General features: G+C 36.3%; 6 protein-coding genes across 10 annotated transcripts; 3 read left to right on the top strand and 3 right to left on the bottom strand.

Annotated features, from left to right (window-relative positions):
* Positions 1-1,996: 1,996 nt before the first annotated feature.
* Positions 1,997-5,276, top strand: LOC140821451 (ferredoxin--NADP reductase, root isozyme, chloroplastic-like). The gene is made up of 5 exons (XM_073181957.1): positions 1,997-2,332; positions 2,429-2,485; positions 3,532-3,864; positions 4,247-4,466; positions 4,571-5,276. The coding sequence occupies exons 1-5, from the start codon at positions 2,309-2,311 to the stop codon at positions 5,068-5,070; spliced, it is 1,134 nt and encodes a 377-aa protein (XP_073038058.1). The 5' UTR covers positions 1,997-2,308; the 3' UTR covers positions 5,071-5,276.
* A 170-nt stretch (positions 5,277-5,446) lies between these two features.
* Positions 5,447-7,715, bottom strand: LOC140821448 (tubulin beta-5 chain-like). The gene is made up of 3 exons (XM_073181954.1): positions 7,187-7,715; positions 6,614-6,883; positions 5,447-6,285 (listed from the first exon to the last, which is right to left on the bottom strand). The coding sequence occupies exons 1-3, from the start codon at positions 7,578-7,580 to the stop codon at positions 5,615-5,617; spliced, it is 1,335 nt and encodes a 444-aa protein (XP_073038055.1). The 5' UTR covers positions 7,581-7,715; the 3' UTR covers positions 5,447-5,614.
* Positions 7,716-7,791: 76 nt separating this feature from the next.
* LOC140821458 (dihydroceramide fatty acyl 2-hydroxylase FAH2-like) lies at positions 7,792-10,609 on the top strand. 2 transcript variants are annotated; one of them, XM_073181962.1, is made up of 7 exons: positions 7,792-8,060; positions 8,529-8,587; positions 8,730-8,822; positions 9,271-9,467; positions 9,552-9,657; positions 9,758-9,904; positions 10,449-10,609. In XM_073181962.1, the coding sequence occupies exons 2-7, from the start codon at positions 8,537-8,539 to the stop codon at positions 10,563-10,565; spliced, it is 711 nt and encodes a 236-aa protein (XP_073038063.1). In that variant the 5' UTR covers positions 7,792-8,060; positions 8,529-8,536; the 3' UTR covers positions 10,566-10,609. The 2 variants fall into 2 exon arrangements, with proteins under 2 accessions (XP_073038063.1, XP_073038067.1); XM_073181966.1 differs by lacking the exon at positions 7,792-8,060 and adding an exon at positions 8,279-8,299.
* A 2,018-nt stretch (positions 10,610-12,627) lies between these two features.
* On the bottom strand, positions 12,628-14,288 carry LOC140824496 (berberine bridge enzyme-like 8). The gene has a single exon (XM_073186076.1). It carries the CDS (start codon positions 14,276-14,278, stop codon positions 12,689-12,691), a length of 1,590 nt encoding a protein of 529 aa, XP_073042177.1. The 5' UTR covers positions 14,279-14,288; the 3' UTR covers positions 12,628-12,688.
* A 1,681-nt stretch (positions 14,289-15,969) lies between these two features.
* On the top strand, positions 15,970-18,619 carry LOC140821421 (L-type lectin-domain containing receptor kinase S.4). Its single transcript, XM_073181912.1, has 2 exons — positions 15,970-17,209; positions 17,737-18,619. The coding sequence occupies exons 1-2, from the start codon at positions 15,970-15,972 to the stop codon at positions 18,090-18,092; spliced, it is 1,596 nt and encodes a 531-aa protein (XP_073038013.1). The 3' UTR covers positions 18,093-18,619.
* Positions 18,409-23,155, bottom strand: LOC140821430 (protein LOL2-like). 4 transcript variants are annotated; one of them, XM_073181919.1, is made up of 7 exons: positions 22,918-23,155; positions 21,173-21,286; positions 20,435-20,545; positions 19,989-20,113; positions 18,985-19,059; positions 18,826-18,897; positions 18,409-18,723 (listed from the first exon to the last, which is right to left on the bottom strand). In XM_073181919.1, the coding sequence occupies exons 2-7, from the start codon at positions 21,282-21,284 to the stop codon at positions 18,691-18,693; spliced, it is 528 nt and encodes a 175-aa protein (XP_073038020.1). In that variant the 5' UTR covers positions 21,285-21,286; positions 22,918-23,155; the 3' UTR covers positions 18,409-18,690. The 4 variants fall into 4 exon arrangements, with proteins under 4 accessions (XP_073038020.1, XP_073038039.1, XP_073038029.1 ...); XM_073181938.1 differs by having other exon boundaries at positions 18,985-19,026; XM_073181928.1 differs by having other exon boundaries at positions 20,001-20,113.
* Positions 23,156-24,326: the final 1,171 nt, after the last annotated feature.

Here is a 24,326-nt window from a genome sequence, read left to right as displayed (position 1 = left end):
TCGATTACCGTAATCTGAAATGATTTGGGTATATTTACCGTAATCTGAGATTAATCTGGAATGAATTCTTGATTAATCGAGATGATTATAAACAGAACGAATTAGACCGGATAAATAAGGGAGAAAAGATGTAAATATACGTACAAGGAGGTGTGCTTGCGCACATGCGCGACGAGATGCGCGAGTCATGCGCGGAGTGGGCAGAAGACCCCGCGCATATGCGCAGCGTGAGGACGCGCATATGCGCGAGGTGTCCAGTAGCCTAATGGAGTGCTCGACGCATAGGCGCGACGTGAACGGCGCATCTGCGCGAGCAGGGCAGAAAGGTTGGCGCACATGCGCGGCAGAAGGCGCACATATACGCGAGTTGATGTGTGCGGAGACAGTGGGTCTCGCGCATATGCGCGATGTCAGGGCGCGCATATGCGCGAGTAGTCCAGTAGCCGGACAGTACTTCCGTCGTATATGATATCTGACTAATATGGTATTGCTGGATATATTGAGATTATGATGTTATGCCGTTGAAACAGAATTTGATTGAATTCTGATTATATCCAGTATTTATTGAGTGGTGTATTGATACCGTACCCTCGATATCGTTATTGTCAGATTGAGTATTGACAGGCTTGGGGTTCGAGACTTCGACAGGGTCAAAGTATCAGAAAGAAATGTATAAATTAATGTTGAGTTGGGATTGCACAACTCGAGTGAGGTTTGATTCGAGTTTCTCTAAATCACATACTTAGTTTATTGCATTGATATTTGTAATTGATGAGATTGATGTTTGTAGTCTATTGATTTATAGCCACTGCATGTATTGACTACTGATTCGTTTAGTCATTGGCTGATTCGCCTAGTCACCGGCTGATTCGTCTGGTTATTGACTGATTCGTCTAGTTATCGACTGATTCGTCTAAACTTCGGCTGATTCGCCTAATTACTGGCTGATTCGTCTAGTTATTGGCTGATTCGCTTAATTCTTGACTGATTCGTCAATTCTGCGGCTGTTTCGCCCAGACACTGGATATATAAATTATATCGATGCCGTTTAGGGATTGATTCATTCCTATCGACTAAGATTCGGTATATTTATTATTATTCAGACACCGGGATCCCTAGATTAGGATTGAGTTGAGTCTGAGACGACGCGTCGGTTGAGTCGAATCTGATACGATATGTTGATTTACTTTGTTTATTTCATGCATGTTTGTTGAGTTGCTACATGTGATGATATCGTATTTATACTTTTATATATGTTTTTTATATGATTGCATGTTTACATTGTTTATACTGGGATTTATTTTCACCGGAGTTATCCGGCTGTTGTCTTGTTTTGTATGTATGCATGACAACATGTGGGGCTGGATCATGGTCAAGAAGAGGATGAAAGAAGACAGTTAGCGTGGAGATCCAGACTTAGGAGTAGATCTGTTATATCACATGAGGTGTCGTGAATAAACAATAGTTATTATGATTTATTGTTGTACATGACTTGTATTTAGATCTGAGTAGTGATCTTGTAAATGAGATATGACTTATTTCATATGATGCGTACTCTTGTATTTTAAAAAAAAAATTAGACCCTGTTTATTTTAATTGATTAATTATTCTCAAAAAGTGATTAAAATTTGAATTAAGTTCGGGTTCCCACAATTTCAAATTTTTGTTAGGTTTCAAAACGTGTCTATTTCATCTATTTATTAGTATTATTATTTAAAATTATAAATTATAATATTTTATTTCATATTTCTTTAATTCACTGTGTCTTTAAAAAAAATAAAAACTTATATGAGACAGTCTCGTATTTTGTGAGACAGATTTTTTGCTTTTTAAAAAAATACAAATTACTTCTTATTTTACATTTCGTTGATCCAACTGTCCAGACTTTGAGGCCAACCAAGTCGGTTAGGGAGTCAAAATTTGCATCCGACTTGGATTTCAATTTAGACTCATTAATTGGTAGAATAGATGATCAATGTCTACCCACATTTTCTCACACCAATGTGTTGCACAAAGTTTGTTCGCTCGTGTTAGCCTGAAGTTCAGCACGAGATTCTGTACCATGAAGAGCCAAAGACCCGTCCTTTGCAACTTGCCAAAGATCATTGCCCTCCAGAGTTGACAGACCCTTTTTGTTTTCTCAACTAAATTCCGCATTCTTGAATCTGGACTCCACGAGTATAAATATATATAATACCAAGCCGTCACCATTTTCCTACCTTCTACCTCGTGGGCCACCAGCACCCTCTTTGATAAATAATTATTTGGGCACGATTTTCATCTGGTTCGGAGCTCATTTACATCGATCATGGCTCATTCCGCCCTCTATCAGGTAATTTTCCAAGCACGAATGCTCTTTTTCTTTCCTTCGTTGGGTTCTTGGGTCGATTTTATGTGATGTTTTGACAAATCTTGGATTTTCTTGCAGGTCCCATTTGCCACGTACGTCAACAGCGACTCCTCTCTTCGCCGATCCATGTTTAAGGTTCTTGATTGATACCCTCTATTTATTCGTCATTCTGTTTCGAAGTTATATAATGGATTGATCGAATGAGGCGATCCTAAGTTTGAATTGCACCGAGCTGAGGACAATAAAAAATTCGTTTTGTTTTTTTCCCTAGTTTAATTGTCGATGAGCTAGAAATTTGTTCAGATTTTTTTTGTCTCCTGCTTTATTATTTATTCGATATCTTCCAAAACTTGGGCAAATTTAGTGTACTGAAACTGAAAATTAACAGGCAAGAGTTTGCTTTTCTTTCCTCTTATCACCTTCTAGTTTCTGCAATCTTCGTTCTAGTGCTTTAGCTTTGAAGTGCAGTGTACAATGGTGAGGTGACCGACCCTCCAAAGGGGGAGAGGCTCGAATAAAGTTCTGGATTTTGAAGGGTCTATTGTTTTATTATCTCTTCTGTTCATTCTACTACACATGCATATATAAATTGTGGGTTTCCTGCATGCCTCCACCCCTAGATGTAACGGGACCTTGTGCTAGCGAGCTTCTGGAAAGCTATATCAAGAAAATCCTGATCTGCTCGATTTATTTAGGGTTGTTACTTTCGTTTTGTCTTAGTTTTTCTGTAACTATGTTTTTCCAAGGATCCTTGGCAATTGTAGGGACCTAAACGATTTGTGAATTCAAATAAGAATTCTTTAAACAGGAACCTGTTATAATTGTTGTGATGAAATGATTGGATTTATTTGAAGTGGTTTAACTTGTCGGATGTATTGTTACAAGGTCTTGTTGGTCACCATTTGATGGAAAATAACTGTATCTTTTGCAAATCATTTTACATCCACCATGCTTCCACTCATGTGTTATTCAATCTATGAACCTTTTTTTTTCTAAATTTTACATATGTATTTACTACCTGAATTTATTTTTTAAATGCACTGTAGATTTCTTGAAACTATTTTTTCCGGACAAACCTTGGTTGCCTATACTACAACTTGTTACATTAGTGAATGTTGTCACAATCAAGGAATTCAATCTCTTAAGGGTTTATGACATCTCACAGTCAAATCATTTTACAGGGTTATAATGTGCCTTTTCACGATAAAGTATGGGCATCTGGCTTGTCTTTAGACCTTAAAAATGCAAACTCAGGACCAAGGAGTAGATCCATGGTTTGCATGTCAGTGCAACAAGCCAGCAAATATAAGGTTGCAGTTTCGCCTCTTGGTTTAGAAGATGCGAAAGAGCCGCCAATGCACTTATACAAAAACAAGGCACCCTATACAGCAACCATTGTCTCCGTTGAAAGGATTGTTGGTCTGAATGCTCCCGGAGAGACATGCCACATTGTGATAGATCATGGTGGAAATGTTCCGTATTGGGAAGGGCAAAGTTATGGAGTCATTCCTCCAGTATGTTTTCAAATCCTTTTCTGCCTCCATAATGTGTTGTTTACTTTACTGTTACTTAGAAAACTATATTTATTTAGTCTGCTGTTGGTTATTGCTTATTTTAAATTGAGAAGAATCGTTCTTTTTCATACACTCTCACTCGGTGGGTATTTGAGCTGGTCATGTACTGGCTTACTACGTTCAATTTTTTATGCTTGTGTTAAAGAATATTCCATCTGTCTGGTCTTTCTACTTCGCAGTCCCTGCTACTTTTGCTCTGATCTTAGATTGATATCTTATGATCTTAGATTGGAATTTTTCAGCTTCACCCAGTTTGCTGTTTCATGAAATTTATTTTGTATGTTCTTCAAATATATTTTTTATTTTTTTTGTACCATTTCAGGGTGAGAACCCGAAAAAGCCAGGTAGCCCCCAAAATGTTCGCCTGTATTCTATAGCATCTACCAGATATGGAGACAATTTTGATGGCAAGACAGCAAGTCTGTGTGTTCGACGGGCTGTGTATTATGATCCGAAGACCGGATTAGAAGATCCTTCCAAACAAGGTGTATGCAGCAATTTTTTATGTGATTCAAAGCCCGGTGACAAGATTCTGGTAACGGGTAAGATATTCGTCATCTGGCACTTTTTTTATGTAATCTCTAAAAGAACAATAGATTTCTTGGCTTTCAGTAGTCTAGATTTATTAACCAGTATAACCTTATAGGTCCTTCGGGCAAGATAATGCTTCTTCCAGAAGAAGATCCAAATGCCACCCACATTATGATTGCCACTGGCACTGGTGTAGCTCCCTACAGAGGCTATCTTAGACGTATGTTCATGGAGTCTGTTCCAACATACAATTTTGGTGGTCTCGCTTGGTTATTTCTTGGTGTTGCCAACATGGATAGTCTTCTCTATGATGAAGAATTTTCCAAGTATCTCCAAGACTATCCAGACAACTTCAGGTATGATCGTGCTCTTAGTCGAGAACAAAAGAACAAAAAGGGCGGAAAAATGTATGTTCAGGATAAAATCGAAGAGTACAGTGATGAAATTTTCAAGCTTTTGGATGGCGGGGCGCATATTTATTTTTGTGGGCTCAAGGGAATGATGCCCGGGATTCAAGATACGTTGAAGAGGGTGGCAGAGCAGAGAGGGGAGAGCTGGGAGGAGAAGCTTTCGCAGTTGAAGAAGAACAAGCAGTGGCATGTTGAAGTTTATTGACCATTCATCTCTTGTTATGTATTATGGCAGTCGTAGTTCATTAAGAAAATACATGATTTGATTAAAACAATTTGCCTCTAGAGAATGTTTTAATCTTCTTTTAAATCAACATGCAGGATTTTGTCAAATTCTCATTTTTAGTCTTTTCATTGTCAGGGCTTGAGAAGTATTCTAATTTTCCACCAAAATTTCTTTTTTTTTTTGTTTACGCCTTTTTGGCAAAATCACTTGAAATATAATGCTTGGTTTTAAATAGATAATGTCCTAATGGTTATTTTAGAAATCACACCATCCGGGCTTCAATATTTTGTGGAAAAAACCATCAGAGCACACCGTGATCCCGTTGCCAGCGAAGAAACCTAAAAGAGAAATGTAAAAAAAATCAATATATTAAATTAAAGCCCCCAACGAAAGGAAAACAGAACACATATTGTACACGATACACAAATCACACACCATAAATCTAACTTATCTTTATATTACATAAACAGAAAAGCAAGCTTAGAAAACACATTACAGACAGACCGAGATTCGGGAACATATTTCAATTTGCAACCTCTTCTTCCTCATCGTCCTCGTATTGTTCATCAGCTGTAGCATCCTGGTACTGCTGATACTCGGCCACAAGATCGTTCATATTACTTTCGGCCTCAGTAAACTCCATTTCATCCATCCCCTCACCGGTGTACCAATGCAAGAAAGCTTTACGCCTGAACATGGCAGTAAATTGCTCACTGACACGCCTGAACATCTCTTGAATTGAAGTAGAGTTTCCGATGAAAGTAGATGATATTTTCAGACCCTTAGGAGGGATGTCACAAACACTAGACTTAACATTGTTTGGAATCCATTCAACAAAGTATGAGGAATTCTTGTTTTGAACGTTGATTATCTGTTCATCGACCTCTTTGGTGCTCATCTTGCCACGGAACATGGCTGAGACGGTTAAGTAACGACCATGGCGTGGGTCAGCAGCACACATCATATTCTTGGCATCCCACATTTGCTGAGTCAGTTCGGGGACTGTGAGAGCACGGTACTGTTGGGAGCCTCTGGAGGTTAAAGGTGCAAACCCGACCATGAAGAAATGAAGCCGTGGGAATGGGATGAGATTAACAGCAAGTTTCCTTAAGTCGGAGTTCAGCTGCCCTGGGAAGCGGAGACAGCATGTGACACCACTCATAGTAGCTGATATCAGGTGGTTGAGATCTCCAACTGAGAAATCACATAGCCAATGTTAATTACATTAGAAACAATGCCCAGTAAAAACATCAAACAATCAATTAGTAACAATTAGGGTGTCTATGGGTTATTGGGTGGTGCTTTCCCCACCCTTGGATGGATGGATGGTAAGGAGATAACCCGGTGTAGCATCGCCCTCCTTCCAGATTCCGGCATGAGGTATAACACAAGCATGTGCACTGCTGATGCACAGACCGAACAAAGAGGGACGAGGAAAAAATTCCCCCTCCGAAAACTAAAGTCTCGGGTTTGCTACAAGAAGTAGAAGTAGATAAATAGAGAAATTAATGAATGTGCTCACATGAAGGGGTGGAGAGCTTGAGAGTACGGAAGCAAATATCATAGAGGGCTTCATTATCCAAAACCATGCACTCATCTGCATTCTCCACGAGTTGGTGAACAGAAAGGGTGGCATTGTATGGCTCAACAACAGTGTCGGAAACCTTTGGCGAAGGAAAGACCGAAAATGTCAACATCATTCGGTCTGGGTACTCCTCCCTTATCTTGGAAATCAAAAGGGTGCCCATACCAGATCCAGTGCCTCCACCCAAAGAATGACAGACTTGAAATCCTGCGAAGAAAAATACTTCAACGTTACACAATCATGTGGATCGCTTTCAAAACCGCCTAAAAAGAGAAAATGGCAAGGATTCATTACACGTTTGAGCTTAGAAAAAATATAAGCAACCCCAAAATAAAAGAATAGGATTGCCAGCAGTGGGAAAAAAATGAAGAAATTGTTTATTTGCATGGCTAACCAACATAATAAGCCAGAGAATTCCAAGTAAAATCTACCACAAAACTGTAGCAAAAACAAACAAAACATTAACTTTCAGTTAGATGATACATAGCAAATAAATGCTTCTATCGAAACCTTGCAAGCAGTCACAATTTTCGGCCTCTTTGCGAACAACATCCAGGACGGAATCAATCAGTTCCGCTCCCTCGGTGTAATGCCCCTTTGCCCAATTGTTCCCGGCGCCAGACTGACCAAAAACAAAATTATCGGGCCGGAAGATCTGTCCAAAAGGACCGGATCTGACGGCGTCCATAGTTCCGGGCTCCAGGTCCATGAGGACGGCGCGTGGGACGTACCTTCCGCCACTGGCCTCATTGTAGTAAACGTTGACACGCTCCAGCTGTAGATCGGACTCCCCGCTGTATCTTCCAGCCTGATCGATGCCGTGCTCGTCGCAGATCACCTCCCAGAACTTGGCGCCGATCTGGTTGCCGCATTGACCACCTTGGATGTGCAGGATTTCCCTCATAGTCACGGCGTGTCCGGAAAGTAGCGATTCAGCTTCAGAATATGGAGAAATGGAATTCGTGTAGTTTATTTCAGTGGATTGGATGAGAGGAAACGGAGGAAGACCAACCGAGAATTTTTAGGAAATAATTATTAAAAAAACATTATTTACTATTTATGTGAAATAAAATATCACTAATAACTTTTCTTTGATTTATCGGAAGAAGCGGTGGGCTGTTAACTTAATTCGGCGGTCCCCCGGCCATTTCGCGGGGATTGGCGGTGAGGAATGCATCCACGGCTGAATCCACGACCTCTCTCCTTCCTTTTTCCCGCCCACATATTCTACGGATGCCAGGCCTCCTCGCATTTCAACGTTGTCCATAATCTCCTATGCGACTTCGTTGATATAGAGATTTTTTTTTTCGAATAAATAAATTGGACAGCGAAATCAAAGTGCCGTGAAGTTCGACCATCGTTCCCGGTGACATAGTTCTCTAAGGTACATTGTGTTAATTTGTTGTTCAAAGGGATTTGTTATGTATATTTGACATTTGATATTCAATTCTTTATGAACAAAATGCATTTCAAAATTCATCTTTTTTGGGCTTGTTTGCCTTCTCTTGAGAAGAGATATGATTGAAAAGACCATAACAAAATCAACCACGACCTCGAGAATTTCACTGGTGCTGAAATATCTATGGATTAATGGAAGAACATGTGACTGAGAAATAAATGGAGGTAGACTACCATAGTTGAATAACGAGATTACTGAAAACTAAATTTTTGGAAAATTATTTATAAAATTTGAAATTTACGCTAGTTATTTTGAGTGTCTTGTGTAAAATGAAAAATGATTCCAGAAGAATGTACGTAGATTCAGATTTCTAATTTTTGAAGGAATTCATGTCCAATTTTATTTGGTCGAACCATAGTTTTTACACTTGAATCTTTCCTTACGATTTAACAGGTGAAAAGATGGTCAATCAGGGTTACATGGTGGATTTAAACAAACCACTTGTTTTTCAGGTTGGGTGCACGACCTTTTACAGTTTTTCTCGCGTAACATCTTTATATTTTTTGTTGATATTATTCGACATTATACTATGTCATCAAATGGCTAGATCACATTGATCTTGGAAAAAAACTTGATGAAACGGTGTCCTGATAGGTTGGCCGTCTTGGAGAAGCTTATGATGAATGGGTTCACCAGCCTATAGTGAGCAAGGAAACCCCAAGATTTTTTGCCAACGGCGTGCTTGAGGTATCTTGCGATTTCTCTGTACAGCATTTAGATTTGGGTTCTTTCCACGTTATTATGGCAGCCATTTCTTGCCCAAGAACAACATAATAAATCATAAAGGATGTATGTCAGAAATCAAACAATATTTCTGAAATCACATTTGATATCTTTAGTATTCCGATTAATCTTTGATATGCTTTGATAGTTTGATTTTGATTCAGTTGTGTTGAAAATTTACATTTTTTATCAGAAGATTTCTATTTCTATATAAAGGTTGATAATTGAATTTTAAATTAAAAGATATTCTTAGATTTGAAATACTCTTTGTACTGTGTTTGGATGTAATTTACTACTACTATTTGAAATTGAAAAATATGTTTTGGATTAGATGTTGCAACTGAAGTCTAATAGAATAAATAAGATAAATATTGAGTGATCAAAATTAATATATTTTGATTACTTGGACCAGTTCATGACACGTACTCCTTGGTGGACGATTCCTACGGTTTGGCTACCGGTTGTATGCTGGTTAATCTCATCATCCATGAAGAATGGCCTTCCTCCATATCATCTAGCAACGTCATTAATTGCCGGTGTCTGCTTTTGGACATTGCTTGAGTACTCCTTGCATCGATTTTTATTCCACATAAAAACAACTGGCTATTGGTTCGTCAGTTTTCTTACATTAACCTGTCACTTTGATTGTCAAAATGAAGCAACAAGTCTTGATGGTTTTAAAATTTCATGCAGGGGAAACACAATTCATTACCTCCTCCATGGATGCCATCACAAGCACCCAATGGATGGACTCCGTCTTGTTTTCCCTCCGGCTGCTACTGCAATTGTGCTTGTGCCTGTACGCATGCAAAACATGATATTCGTCAAAATTATCCAAACTTTCTAACTTTATGGCATTTTTTTCCTTTTCTAATCCTTATATCTGTTATATCTCTCAGTTGTGGAATGTGATTAAGCTTCTAGTACCTGCATCCTGTGCCCCTGCATTTCTTGCCGGTAGCCTACTGGGATATGTCATATATGATTGCACTCATTACTACTTGCATTATGGAAAACCATCCAAAGGAGTTCCTCACGATCTCAAGGTAAAACAACGTTTGGCAAGAATCATGTCCTGTAATTATAAGCGAGAGACAATTTTAGCCCTTTATTAGATATACAATGAAAAATCTTTTTCCCAAAAAGTCGTGCTCATGGGAGTTGGCCCAGTACACGCTCTTGCGTATGTAAGTCGGAGACAGAATACATACTCGAAGTTAATATCCTTATAGTACACGTGCATGAAATTGGGTATTTTGTTAGATGGGCTCATACATAGTAACCAGGACCTACATAATGTAATAATTATGGGAATTTCATTAATAGGATTTGAACTTGTGACTACCTGTAAGATACTATGTTAGAAGTCACTTTTTAGAAGCTTGAGCTTAGGAGAGATGATTTGGTAATAATATGCATATTTGAACATAGAATTTGGCACATTCAGCAACAATGACTAAAATTCGTTGTTGGAATATTATTAAGAGGAGTTCATGTACTTTGGGAGGTCAAACTCGCTTTGATATGTGCGTCTCGAATAGAAATATTGATTTCAAGACTAATACATCGATCGTATGGTGATTTTTGTAGAGAAATCACATGAACCATCACTTCAAGATTCAAGATAAGGGATTCGGAATCACATCAGCTTTCTGGGACAGGATATTTGGAACCCTTCCTCCCAAACCTGCTAAGAAAAGTAGCTGATTTCAGGGAAAACTTTGAACTATTTTTTTCGCTGAACCAGAGTTTACCGAGTCGGGCTACAAACATAGCATTGCTTCTACGCAAGGAATTTAGCTCAAGCTGTAGATTTTTGTTTTCTTAATCTTGTCTCTTCCATATATTCTTTCGTTGTCTCAACTTTGGTCACCACTGTAATTATAGGTTAAAGGTTGATTAAGATTTATACCTTCTTTTTTTTGTTTTTAAATCATTGAGAGATTGATTTAATGTAAAATAAACATAGACTGTTACAAAGAGCGTTTCTAGGCATTATTATTTATTACCTTTTTTAAAAAAATCAGGACATAGAGTAGGTCTCTTGTGAGACGGTCTCACGAATTTTTATCTGTGAGATGAGTCAATTCTACCGATATTCACAATAAAATGTAATACTCTTAGCATAAAAAAATAATATCTTTTCATGGATGCTTTAAACAAGAGATCCGTTTCATAAAATACGATCCGTGAGACCGTCTCACACAAGTTTTTTCCCAAGACCTACATGGATAGATGAAATATTGGTGACAAAAAATTATGGTGAGTTTGGGTAGACAATTATCTAACTCAAAAACATATTGATGCTGCCAAAAATTAGTATTATCTGAATAGAAGCTTCAGGAGGTAGGTGGACATCAGCAGATTGATGAATGATCTTGCTGATGAATTTCACAGGTCGTTACCTATATCAGAGAGCAAAGATCTTGTGGTGATCTTCACAAGTAAAGTCGGAGATATCCGTCGAAAAACACTTGTAAATTTGTCTAGAGCCTTATGAGCTTTAAACATGTAAACTGAGTCAGATTAGATGATCGATTGATTCATAATACGTGGTATACTTCGTTTACAAATGTTTTTTAAAGTTTCTATTTATTTTTTAAAATCGAAACATTATTCTGTTTGAGATTCTATAATTGAAATAACATTTTATGGAGAGTTTTTTAGTGATTAATTATTCATATAAACATTATTTGGTGCAGATGATAAAACATTTATCGATTATTCATTCTTGTTTTTGTCCAACAATGGACTTAAGTTCTACAAACGATTTAGTGACATACATCATGATCATATATTATTATTTTATCAAATATATTGATTTATCATCTTTATATTATATATTTTATTATCTCACGGTGTCGTACACATTCAACCAAGGCCTTAGGGTACATCAGGTACAATGATCAAATCCAAGGATAGTAATGACATACACAAACACATGGACATGTTAAACACTTTGTGGGATTAATGAATTGAAGTAGTTGTAAATTTATTTATTTTCTTTTGTAAAGTTCATTCCTAAAAATAAATTAGAGTGGCTCCTCATTACTTATTATCATTCTAATTCATCATAACTCTTATAGTGTGTTTGGTTGAGTGTATTAAATAAAGATAGATTAATAGTTAAATATTTATCGTTAAAATTTTAAGTTGTTTTAATAATCATTTTGATCCGTTTAAGATCTAATTTCATGGATAACTATTTGATTAATAAAATTGGATCTTAAACCGGGTCAAAATGATTATTAAAACATCTTAAAATTTTATTCATTCTCGCATGTAAGATCAATGATTTTTTCATGAACCTCACATAAAGGAGAGTTTGAATACAAAAAATTTAATTTAAAAAACATTTAAAGAATTTCACCTTTTAAAAGTGTTTTTATTTTTAAAACTATAAATGGAAAATTTTTGTTTAAATTTTTAAATAGAAGCCCAATCCATAATTATTTTATTTTAAAAAAATACACTTTTCAGGCGAGTTTATGTAACCAAACAATAAAATTTTCAAAAAACCATCAAAAAGAGAGTAGGTATCTTGTGAGACGGTCTCACGAATCTTTATCTGTGAGACGGATATTCAATATAAAAATTAATATTCTTAGCATAAAAAGTAATATTTTTTCATGGATGACCTAAATAAGAGATCCATCTCACAAAATATGACTCGTAAGACAGTCTCACATAAATTTTTGCTAAAAAAAAGTTGTTTATTACCACAATTATTATCTTATTTTAATTTTAAACCCACATATTTGTAGCCAGAACAAAATATGATTTAATTTATTACTTTGATATAATTGATACAATTAAAGACCAGACCGGATTCAGTTTTTCTTTAAAGGTGGGATACTTTGTTCATTCCTGAAGAAATTATCAGGATCCACCATTGTTTTAATCTTCGTCAACCTGTCGAAATTTCCTTTGAAATACTTCACCCCATAAATCTTGCCTCTCTCGTAGGCATCTTTACCAGTATCTGTGCTTCCAATGTCAATATCTCTGTAGTTCAGAAATGCTTCCCTCGGATTACTCGAAACATACGGCGTCATGTAACTGTGAAGCTCTCTCATTTCATCTATATGTTTCTTTTCTGCCTCAGGCCCTGATTCTTGCCAGAAAACTATGTACTGAATCTTGTAAACATTCCCCCGTCTGTGAGGAAATGCAGTATCCGTCTCTAAAAATTCGCTCATCCTTCCGCCGTAAGGATTGAACAACATCCTAACTATGTCCCCTGAAGATTCCGCCATTTTTTTGAATGCTCCCTGTAATCCATCTTTCGGGATCGGGGTTTTTACGTAATCCGATTTAATTTTATATGCGGACACCTGGAGTTCTTTCCTCCCAAGTAAAGCTGTTTCTGGAGTTCCTTCGGGAAATTCTGCCCAGAATAAAACCGATTTGATCCAACTCATCTCTTTACAGTCCTGTTTTGTCAATCCCAGTTCGGGGAACTTGTCTTTCATGATAGACAACAAACTGTTTGAATCTCCAAGAAACATGGCGATAAAAGACGACTCAATGGTTCTCTGGCCTTTAATCTTTGAATCAATACTCGCTTGTATCCTGGCCCGGAGAAAGAGATCATTGTCCACCTTGTCCGCAAAATATTGCCACCTGTAAACAAGATCTGTAGCATTTTGTTCCAGGGTTCTTGAAACCTTAAAAACGGTCACGGACGGTGGAACCTGGACGAGCTTGATTTTATAAGATAATATCACACCAAAACTACCGCCACCACCTTTAATAGCCCAGAAAAGATCTTCTCCCATTCCTTTCCTGTCAAGAATACTTCCCTTCGCATCAACAATCTTAGCATCGAGCAAATTGTCGACAGAAAGACCGAATTTTCGCAGCATGTTACCATACCCACCACCAGCGAGGTGACCACCAACGCCTAAGGTAGAGCAAACTCCAGACGGGAAAGCGTGGATTTTACTTTTCTCCCAAATTCTATAGTACAATTCACCGAGGGTCGCCCCTGATTGAACCCAGGCAGTTTCCTCGGCCATGTCGATATCAATAGAAGTGAAATTGTTCATGTCAAGAACGGCGAATGGAGCGTCAACGTAGGACGTATACGAAAGGCCCTCGTAATCATGGCCTCCACTTCGGATTTTCAGAAGCAATCCCACGTTCTTGGCGCATGTTACCGCCGCCTGGACTTGTGATTCTTCGTAAGGGCTCATTATTATGGTTGGTTTGTGTGTTCTTGAAGTGTTGAAACGACTGTTTCTGATGTAATTTTTTAACTCGGACGTGTAGTTTGCAGTGTTGGGAGTTTTGATTATTTGCTCCAATACTTTCTTTTGGATTTTTCTGCTCGAAAGGCACCGGAGAAAGGGGTCAGTGGCAGCATTGGAAGAGTAACTAAACAAGCAAATCAATAGAAGTAAGGTGTAAAATATTTTCATGATGCCTTCAGGTTTTAGTTTGATTGGGACAGACGAAGCATTATTGGCTCCTCCTATGTATATATATATATATATATATACATATATATGTAAGTATATATAATAAGAATTGGAGTTTTTGATATTCATTTAATTTGTATAATAAGGTTACTCTGATAAATCCTATAATCACAATCTATTTATCAATGATAGCGCATAGGACGTGAAAATTATATGCATATATATGAAAATTGCAAGGAAATTGCAAATTAGTTAAAGTTGTATTCTTGTAATGATATCACAATTTGTAATTGATTTTTTTGAAATCTGAAAAATCGTGAACATCGAAATGGATAATACTTTCAATTACAAGAATTCAATGTATAATTTTATGAGAATTATCTAATCAAATTTATATAATCAATGACATATTTGTTGAGTGAGTCTCATGTGAGACCGTCTCACGGATCCTAGTCTGTGAGACGAGTCAATCCTACAAATATTCACATAAAAAGTAATACTTTTAGCATAAAAAGTAATATTTTTCATGGATTACCCATATAAAGATCCTTCTCACAAAATATGATTCATGAGACCATTTTTTTTTGCCATTTTGTTTATTCTAGAAAAAAAAAACCGCGCATGTTAACATTAAAGTAAACATTTCCCGAAAAAAAAAAAGAAACATTAAGGAGGGCAAAATAAAAATGAAATGTCAATGGAACACAGATATGGGTACGTAACAGGGCTATATTACTCCTATCAAAAGTCAAACAAAATATATATATATATTTGTGATATGTTGTGTTAGGCGGGTGGGGGTGGTGGTGGGGGTTGCTCCATTTTATTTTTTAAATTTTTATTAAAAAAATTATATATATATAGAAAAATAATAGTTTTAGAATAGCAATATAAGATTTTATGTCGAATTCTGATAATAAAATTATGTAGAAAAAAATGTTTATTTTTATATATTTTAATATAATATATTTAAAATTTTAATAAATATCTATTTATAAATTTTAAATCTGATTATAATATTTTAATACAAGAAGCATCTTATTCTACACAAAACTAATTTTTTTTGGTAACAATGCTGTGGTTGATGCCATTTTTTAAAACCATATTGGCAACCATTTCTTTTTATTAATTATTAGTATATGTAAAATAAAGTTATAAATCAATATCAATTTGGAAAAAATTATATAAAATCCTTATAATATGTTGGGATATATTAATGAAAAGTGACTGGAATTAATCTTTAGAGAGAAATAATATATTTAATAATTTCCTGTATAAATATTAATGAATAATCACTATTATTTGTTATTATTTCTCTAATTTTTATGTTGAAATTTTGCATGGATGAGGTATGAAATTTTTTTGGCATTCTAATTTTTTTCGATAATTCTTTTAAAAAAATTCATTGTAATAAATCAAAATATTATTAATAAAGGCAAAAACTTGTGTGAGACAGTTTTTGTGAGACAGATCTCTTATTTATTTGGGTCATCCATAAAAAAATATTATTTTTTATTGTGAATATCGATAGGGTTGACTCGTCTCAAAAATAAAGATTCATCAGAATGAATACACATACTCTTTGATATTTGATATATTGTTACAGGATCATTTCAGCGCTAAACTGCCGTTTGTTAACTGCTTGTAACCGTTCCTGCGGATTTTGTACGTTCATGGAAGGGTAAAACACTATGGCATCCATTTCTGCGACTTCCCTTCTCTTCTTCCTCGGAATGTGGTGTCCTCTGACTTTTACGGGCACTGTGATCGAAGATCTCAATAATTTACAGCCCCCTTCAGATTTCAACTCTATAATCACCAACAACTGCCACTCGAATCCTTCTCTTAGATACTGCAGCGCCACCACCCCTTTTGATCTTCATGAAATCTTCAAGTCCACGATTGTCGCAAGCCATTTATGCAACATTTCCAACAATCCCAACTGTGTCGAATCGTTTCCGGAAATCAACCTCCGTGGCCAGCCAAAAATAGCGCCACTTTACTTGTCCTTCACTTTCTTTTGGAAATTCTGCCCCTTGTCCATATTGTCCATTGATCTTGCGAACAGTTCGTTGAAGGGTAGCATTCCAGGTGAGATTTTTTACTGTTCTCAGATTCAAGAACTTGATTTGAGCCACAATCACCTCTCTGGAGACATCGTTTTAGATAAATTTTCTGGCCTTGAAAATCTCACGTTTCTGAACCTTTCTTATAACGAGTTTTCAGAGATTAAAATCTCAGACAGACACTTTTTCGAACGGTTTAATTCGTCGAGTTTTGTTCACTCGGGTCTTCTTCCAAATCATCAACGATTCAGGATCAAGGCTTTGCTTCTGTTGGTTGGGTTTCCAGTTTCTGTAATTTTAATGGTTATTTTCTGCGGATGGCTCTGTTTTTGGCGACCAGACTTTTTACCAGATTTTCTTAAGAGAAAACACAGGTTCACTCCTTCGATTCTCAAAGCTGCAACAAATGGGTTCTCGAAGAGAAATTTGGTTGGAAACGCTAGAAATGTAAGCATATATAGAGGTGTACTAAGAGATGGAAACGAAGTAAAGATTGAGATTTATTGGGACATGAAATCAGGAGTAAAAAGAACAAGATTTGTCGAAAAATGTAAGATTCTCGTTCAATTATGCCATGCAAACGTTGTCCCTGTAATGGGTTGGTGCGATCACCGCGAATTTAGTGCCATTATCACCGAGTGGATCAATTCAGAGAACATTGAAACATGGCTGTTGAATACGATTCCTCCATGGAAACAAAGGTTGAAACTGATATTAGGGGTTGCAGCAGGTGTTCGTTATTTGCATGAGGAATGCCCTGAAATTGTATATGATCTGAAATCAAAAAGCATTCTGCTGTCTGAAGACGGCGAACCGCTGATTACAAGGTTCAAATTCCATGATCATCGTCATGGCAGCTCGAAAAGTAAGTCCACGTCGAGTTTCAGAATTCAGATATCAAATGACCTGTAAGGTGCTGGTGTGGACATGTTTATTAATGTCATTTAAGTATATTTTTCAAATAAACAAAATTTTGCTTGTTCGAAAGCTTGTGCTTGTGGTTTGAAAGTGAACTATGTTGTCCAACAGCATGAGTCCAGGTTACCAGCTTTAACATCCGACGGAGTAACTCGAACCTTCATTTGATAGGTGGGTTCAAATTCAGTCTTTAATCGAGTTAAGCTCCCAACATAGCTGAATCTTTAAGGCTTTAAACTGGAAACATGAAAGTTGTAGCAAGACTGGTTGGTGCCCCAAGAGTTGAATAACTCAGTATATCAAGCAATGACAACTTACAATTTTGAATTCTTAGAAAAGTTGATTTGAAGTATGAATCTTCATACCCCCTCTCCGCTAGACAGGCTTTGCATGCTATAACTATGATACATTCTGGTTATTCATCACACAAGTTTCTTGTGAAAAATTAATGAAATTTCAACATGATCATACCAGAGACCTACAAATTTGGTGTGTTCATATTGGAGATGGTGGCTGACAAAAGGGAATTGGAAGATTTCGAAAATCATGAATCTGGTTTTGTCGATTGGGTGAAGATGCAATACCCAGACAACATTGAGTCTGTAATAGATAAAAGAATGAAGAATGCAGGTAACGTTGTTGAACAAGCCATAGAAGTTATTCGACTTGGGCTAATGTGCACTGATTTGTCTACCAGTCGACAGCCAAACTGGGAACAAATCTGTGATTTGTTGTCAAATTTATATTCTATGGCAGCACCGGGCTCGCTGGATAACAAGACATCACGAGTTAAACGAGGAGAAGGCCACACACATGCCCACCATCGATGAGTTCACATTGATAGTTCTGTAAAATGCGGGTGTTTATTTTCGAAGAAACATGTAAAACCATTCAGTGACTCGTACTAGCTCTTACTCGTAGTTACTGTGGCACTGGTAGGAGACAAGGTCTTAAACATAGACTTGACTTATATCTTCTCTCAATTTTTAAAATAAAATTCATGTGTAAAAATTTGTTCTTGAGTTTGTAGCAGGGTACTAGTGAAAACAAGACACTGGCTTGCATGGTGCATCCAACATCGTTTTTTTATTTTATGGTTGAATATCAATAATAATACTAAATTCGAAATAAGAAATATTTGAAACATGTAACAACATCGACCAACAGCTGACATGTTAGACACCTAACTCAATATCCTGCATCGTAATTCTAAGACCAACAAAATACATTTCATACATTCTCACTCACACATTGACAGATATAATATACAATTCCCGAGTTGCATATTCAAAGCGGAACGGATTATCAATCCACATGACACCCAAAAAAAATGTAATTATCTCTTGGCAGTTGGCACTTCACACAAAGAAACCCATACTCAACATAGCCAAAATATGCATCTCTATACCGATTGGAAGTCATTCTCACTCATGTTGTGACACCAACCACGACGTTGCTCACCTATCAATATATATATATATATATATAAGCTTTCGCGTTTGGAATATAAGATAATAGAATAGTAAATAAACCCCAGCGAAAAAACAACATGAAGAAACTCACCAGCTTGCCACTTTCATCGACTGTAGTGGGATTCTGAACAACCACAGTTTGGCTATGAGGACGGGCTGTTGCCTGAATAAAGCATAGTGATTTGAATCAGGTAATGCCAAGTCAGTCTTTCCTAAACTGTTGCAACTGTATCGGAGACAACCAACTCACCTTCGAAGTAGGCGGTGCTGATGTAGATGCAGAGTTCCCACCCTGCGCAAGAAGTTGAATCCTAGCGTCACCCATCTGGATAAGAAGAAATATATTAAAAATGAAATGTAAATGCACACAATCTACAAGGCTGAATTCAAGACACCAACCAGATTATTGCAAATCCCACGAAGCCATAAACATAAATACAAGATCAGGAGCTACAATATTTTAATAAAATATTGGCGGAATCCAAAGATGTTCAAACGTTAAACTTCCATTACAAAATTCTGGCATGCCCAGCTCATTTATCTGCTAAAACTCACTGTTCTTTATTTTTTGACAAGAGATTAGAGAGAAAAAATATCAAGACGGTTGCAAATTCTATTTTACATATATCTTTAATTTTATAATTTTCTACCACTATCCATTGATAAAGTCAAATGCAAAACAATTTACAAGGAGTACAGCGGGTACATAAGCAAGAAAAGTTGCATCTATACATTATTTGCAGAATGATAGCCTTCTTTTTATATTGGAGGAATAGACGAAATGTGTTACATGCTGACATCACCTATTATAATCAGGGTGAGCAATGGCCTACAATCTTAATGACACAACATAAGATACCTGTAAATACACCATTATCTGCAGTCCCAGCCCTTGAGACATTTAATCACAGAAAGGCACTGCCAGAATCTAATATTTTGATTCAGATTCTGTCAGCAACCAAAATTTCAAATTCCACGACAGCTATTGAGTATATTAAAGTTGTATGCTAGAGGAGTATCTTACATTTAAAATTCTTCTACCAACTCATTTTACTTATAATTTTTTCTTTTGGTACACTAATCATTTTTTTGGACTATTATTCATATTAATCTCCTTAACATCATGCAAAGGCAAGCCTTAAGATCAGGAAAGTAAATGGAACCAACAGACAAAAGTGTGATTCCCATTTGTATCTTTGAAGATTCTTGCAAGTAGGTTATGAAATAGGTCACGTGACTTCATAAAGTGCATACCGCGGCACCAACATTAGTACTCATAATGTAATGGCAAACTGCACATCTAACTGATGGAGCCCCAGCTGGAAACATCAGCATAGTATGACAGTTTCCGCAGTTGACATGAGCAACATGATTAGGTGCTGCAGATCCATAAATAAGTGCTAGTCAGCAGCGGAAGGAATACGATGTAGTAGCACCAAAAACTGACAAGTTAACAGGCAAAGCTAAAAAGTCAAAGAACCTCCAAAGCATATTCGCTTGGAGTGGTAATGCAGATTTTGCATATTTAATGATTTGAGATATTATTTAGTTTATGTTTATAAGGAAAATCAATCTGGCTAGCAAAGAACTCGTGGACAAGAAATCAACAAAACCAATAGAAAAGGATTACTGATGTTACCAAAAACAATAGGGTCTAAGCATCATATAATGGAAATACAATTCATCGGGTGGTTGGTTACCTGGCACAAGGTTCACCGTATGGCAGCAGGAGCATCTAACACTGGCAGCCCCACGTGAATGCATGAGTAATGTACGGCAACCCCCACATATTAATTGAGCCATGTCCGTCCCTGCATACGTAAATGAACTTTTGTTGACATAGCCACCAATCTAAAACGTGGAGACCCAAAATATGTACTGAACATGCAAATAACATTAATTACAAGCTCCACTGATGCCATTATCAACTCCACGAAAAAACAATACTGGTGACACCAGACTACTACTTTTATTGACTTCCTCAAACAAGGCTATTATAGCAATTAGTCTCGGTATAATCAGCAAAGCAAGAGGTGCATCATCATTAGAACCCAAATATTTTGGTATTTTGAGAAATATGCTCCAAGTACCACGCTTATCTCTTCAAAAGTTATAAATGAAATGATTAGATACAGAGAAATATATGTGCGTAATGTATCAAATAGTAAAACAATATGAGGTAAAATCGAAGTAAATAACAAACAGAGAGAAGCACTGCATGGTGTAGAAATATGATCCAGCAAAATAACAATAATTTAAAAAGATAAAATAGAACCCCCTCAGAAACAATATGCAATGAAATATAAATGCATAAAGCAGTAAAAATGCAACAAAGTCCAAAATGGCTGGTATGTGATACAAAACTGATAGCTGATGATGTTCCTATCTGATGCTGGGAAGATGAGCTAAATAACAGAAAGTAGAGTTTCTCGCATTACCAGAAGGTGATACTGCAGTAACCATATTGCATATTGCACAGCAAACATTGCTAGCTCCAGAGGGATAAAGAAGGATAGTCCTACACCCACTGCAAACGAGTTGGTTCTGCATATCTGTCATGCACGAAGTTCAGGATAAGAATCAAATTAATCTCAACAAAAGATTTTTCTTCTTAAGGCAAGTCCACAAGTCTGAAAAAATTTGGGCTTAACCGTAAAAATTAAAAGTGGAAACTTTAATTCCTGAAAGAATTTGTCAACCAGAACCATAGGCTGGTGATGAAGAAGAAAATTTTATGTAATTGTGGATTCGCCTATTTGCTGCACATTAACCTCACCAGGAAGCTAAATAATACAGCAACAAATCCCTATCTTTGCGCAGAGAGAAACAAACAAAAACGAGAACCAACGGAATGCAAGAAATTTACTAATATTGATTGTGACAAATTGCAAGGTAAATTACATGTAGCACCTCTTTCGAATTTTGAAATGTGTTGAAATCCACAATGATAAATTGACATAAATCCCATGAGTTTTAAAAAACATTGTCAAAAACCTCCACGTTCAACTTTTGACATGCACACATTGTTTTTTGAGCGTTTATATGCTTATTTGTCAACCAAAACCGGTACAGATGCTATGTTTGAGAATCTGATCATTTATGGACAAATATTTTAAGTACTTAGTTTCCTTTTATCATTTATTTGCCTTTCCATAGATGATATATGAGGAGCAATAAAAAAATTGTTGGAACTAATAAATAAAAAAATGGTTGGAACTAATATGATAACCAAGTAATCGTCTAGTGCACATTAGTGATTAGGCTAGAGAGGCTAATATATGATTTGCAAATGCCAATCTATATCTGAAAGGCGATGAAACTACTGTGATGACAAGTTTGTTATAATCACTGTGAACAATCCACTTCCACGTGATGGAATGAAACATGTCAAAATTGATAGAAACTTTGTTAGGCATGAACTTGATGAGGATAGGATCGACCTAATTCTCACTGGAATTTAACAGGCAGATATACCAACCAAGTGCTTGCCAAAACACAATTTTGGAAGTCTCGTAGACGAGTTTGGAATGAGGAATATCTATCAACGGATTCAGGGAAACTGTTGGATTGCTTATCGGTAAACGTTAAAATTGATTGTAATCACTCAGTTTGTTACACTTCCGAGATTTGTCAGAATTTCACGATTCCTTCTCCTTTTGTGGATGAAGGTTGGTAGAATGTTTTGAAACAATTAATGCTACCACGAGGAACACAAAAAAGTGAAATTTTATTGCTTTATGTATTCATTTAATGCTGTAAATGCCCCTAACTAGATAAATAACAAGAAAAGGACACGACAGCCAAAGATCTCGAGTGATTCTTGCAGCCGTTTTGGACTTCTAACTTCTCAGGAAATATAGATTGACCTCTTGTTTTCCATTTATCCATCGAGGAGAATTTATAACATCATTATCTGCCTTAGCCAACCAAAAAACATGTAGAAACAAAATAATTATTCATCATGTGGGCATTTGCAATTATTTCAAAACATGGTCAAGGGGATTTCATCTCTACTTACAAAGCTGGTACTTTCAGAATATTTCAAATTTGGCATGGCTTTGGATGCAATTTATCCCGCCATTACCCTAAGTATCGCAAGAACAAATTTTGCAATGGGGATCAATAATTCTACATCGAAAACAAGTAAAAAAACACATCTTACATCAGGATGATAATTTCTTACCGTCAATAGCCGCAGAATTATGGTACAAAACGAAAACGTGACCGATATTGATGATTAAGTATCCTCGAATCAATGAAATCGAATTCGTAGATTTACTCCACAATTACAAATAATAATATCTTTCCAGGATTGGATTAGCTCCACCGTTGACAATTTCTGGAAGCGGGAGGGCGACGTTGAAAATTCCCTCTTTATGGTTGGTTTTCTTTCATTCTGACTTTCATTATTATACTCTCTTTTTTGGTCCAAATGTATAATTGCACTTTAGTCCCGATACTTATTTATGGGGTCCGAAACTAATTTTATATGTCAAAAAGATAAATTATAAGTTTATTTGAATTTGAATTTGAATTTGAGTTTCCACCTATTTGTTTATCAAAGTATTAGATAAGAACTTGTATTATAGCTTGTGATCTTGAGTTTTTTAATTAATATTTAAACATATTTATTTTAGACATAAATTTGTGTGAGACGATCTCACTGGTCGTATTTGTGAGACGGATCTCTTATTTGGGTCACTCATGAAAAAGTATTACTTTTTTATGCTAAGAGTATTATTTTTTATTGTGAATATGGGTAGGGTTGACCCGTCTCACAGATTATGATCCGTGAGACGGTCTCACTTGAGATCCACTCTTTATTCCAAATTAAAATAGTCACGGAATTCCAAAAATAATAATTTGAGTTTTCAACCTATATCGAAATTTGCGGCGGTCTAATTTCAAATTCTACACTTGAAACACAAAGTTCATAACATCCGAGAAAAGTATAAAATCTCTTAAGCTACTCGATTAGTCGGTGTCATCGATTTTTAAGTTTTTATCAAAAATTATATCGATAAATTTATCTTTATTGATCCGTCGGTATCGTCGATTTTTAAGTATCGTCGGAATCGATATATCATTCATCGGTATCGTCGATTTTTAAGTTAATGACATTATGTTAGAATCCATATTTCTTTCTCACTATACCAGTAACAATCGAGGTTCTCTTACAATTTCATATATCTTATTACATAATAACCTCATGCTACGTCAAATTGACCAAACATGAGCGAGCCATTGAAGCCCAAGTGCAGCAATGGATAAAAACCAATCATCTGCAGACAGTTCAAGTTGATTCCATCCACTTTCAAAGATCGAGTTACCGAAAACACTGAAAATGGCAGCGGAAATGGAGGACTCGACCCGTTTTTCGGATTGAGAAACCACTTTTACGTTAAAAAAATTTGTGATTCGACAACCCCTTCCAAAATTTTAATGAACCCTTCAAGCTCCCTTTATCACTGTTTCAAAGAGGAGTAAAAACACCTAAAACGGCTAGAAACCCAGAAAGAAAATTACAAATCCATCAAGAAATTTCCTACAAAAAGGGACAGGATCATTATAATGAAGCTTTGAAGCATGGGG

The sequence above is a fragment of the Primulina eburnea genome, chromosome 2, assembly GCF_022965805.1.
Source record: "Primulina eburnea isolate SZY01 chromosome 2, ASM2296580v1, whole genome shotgun sequence".
Lineage (NCBI taxonomy): Eukaryota > Viridiplantae > Streptophyta > Magnoliopsida > Lamiales > Gesneriaceae > Primulina > Primulina eburnea.
This window is presented reverse-complemented; position numbering and strand designations above follow the sequence as displayed.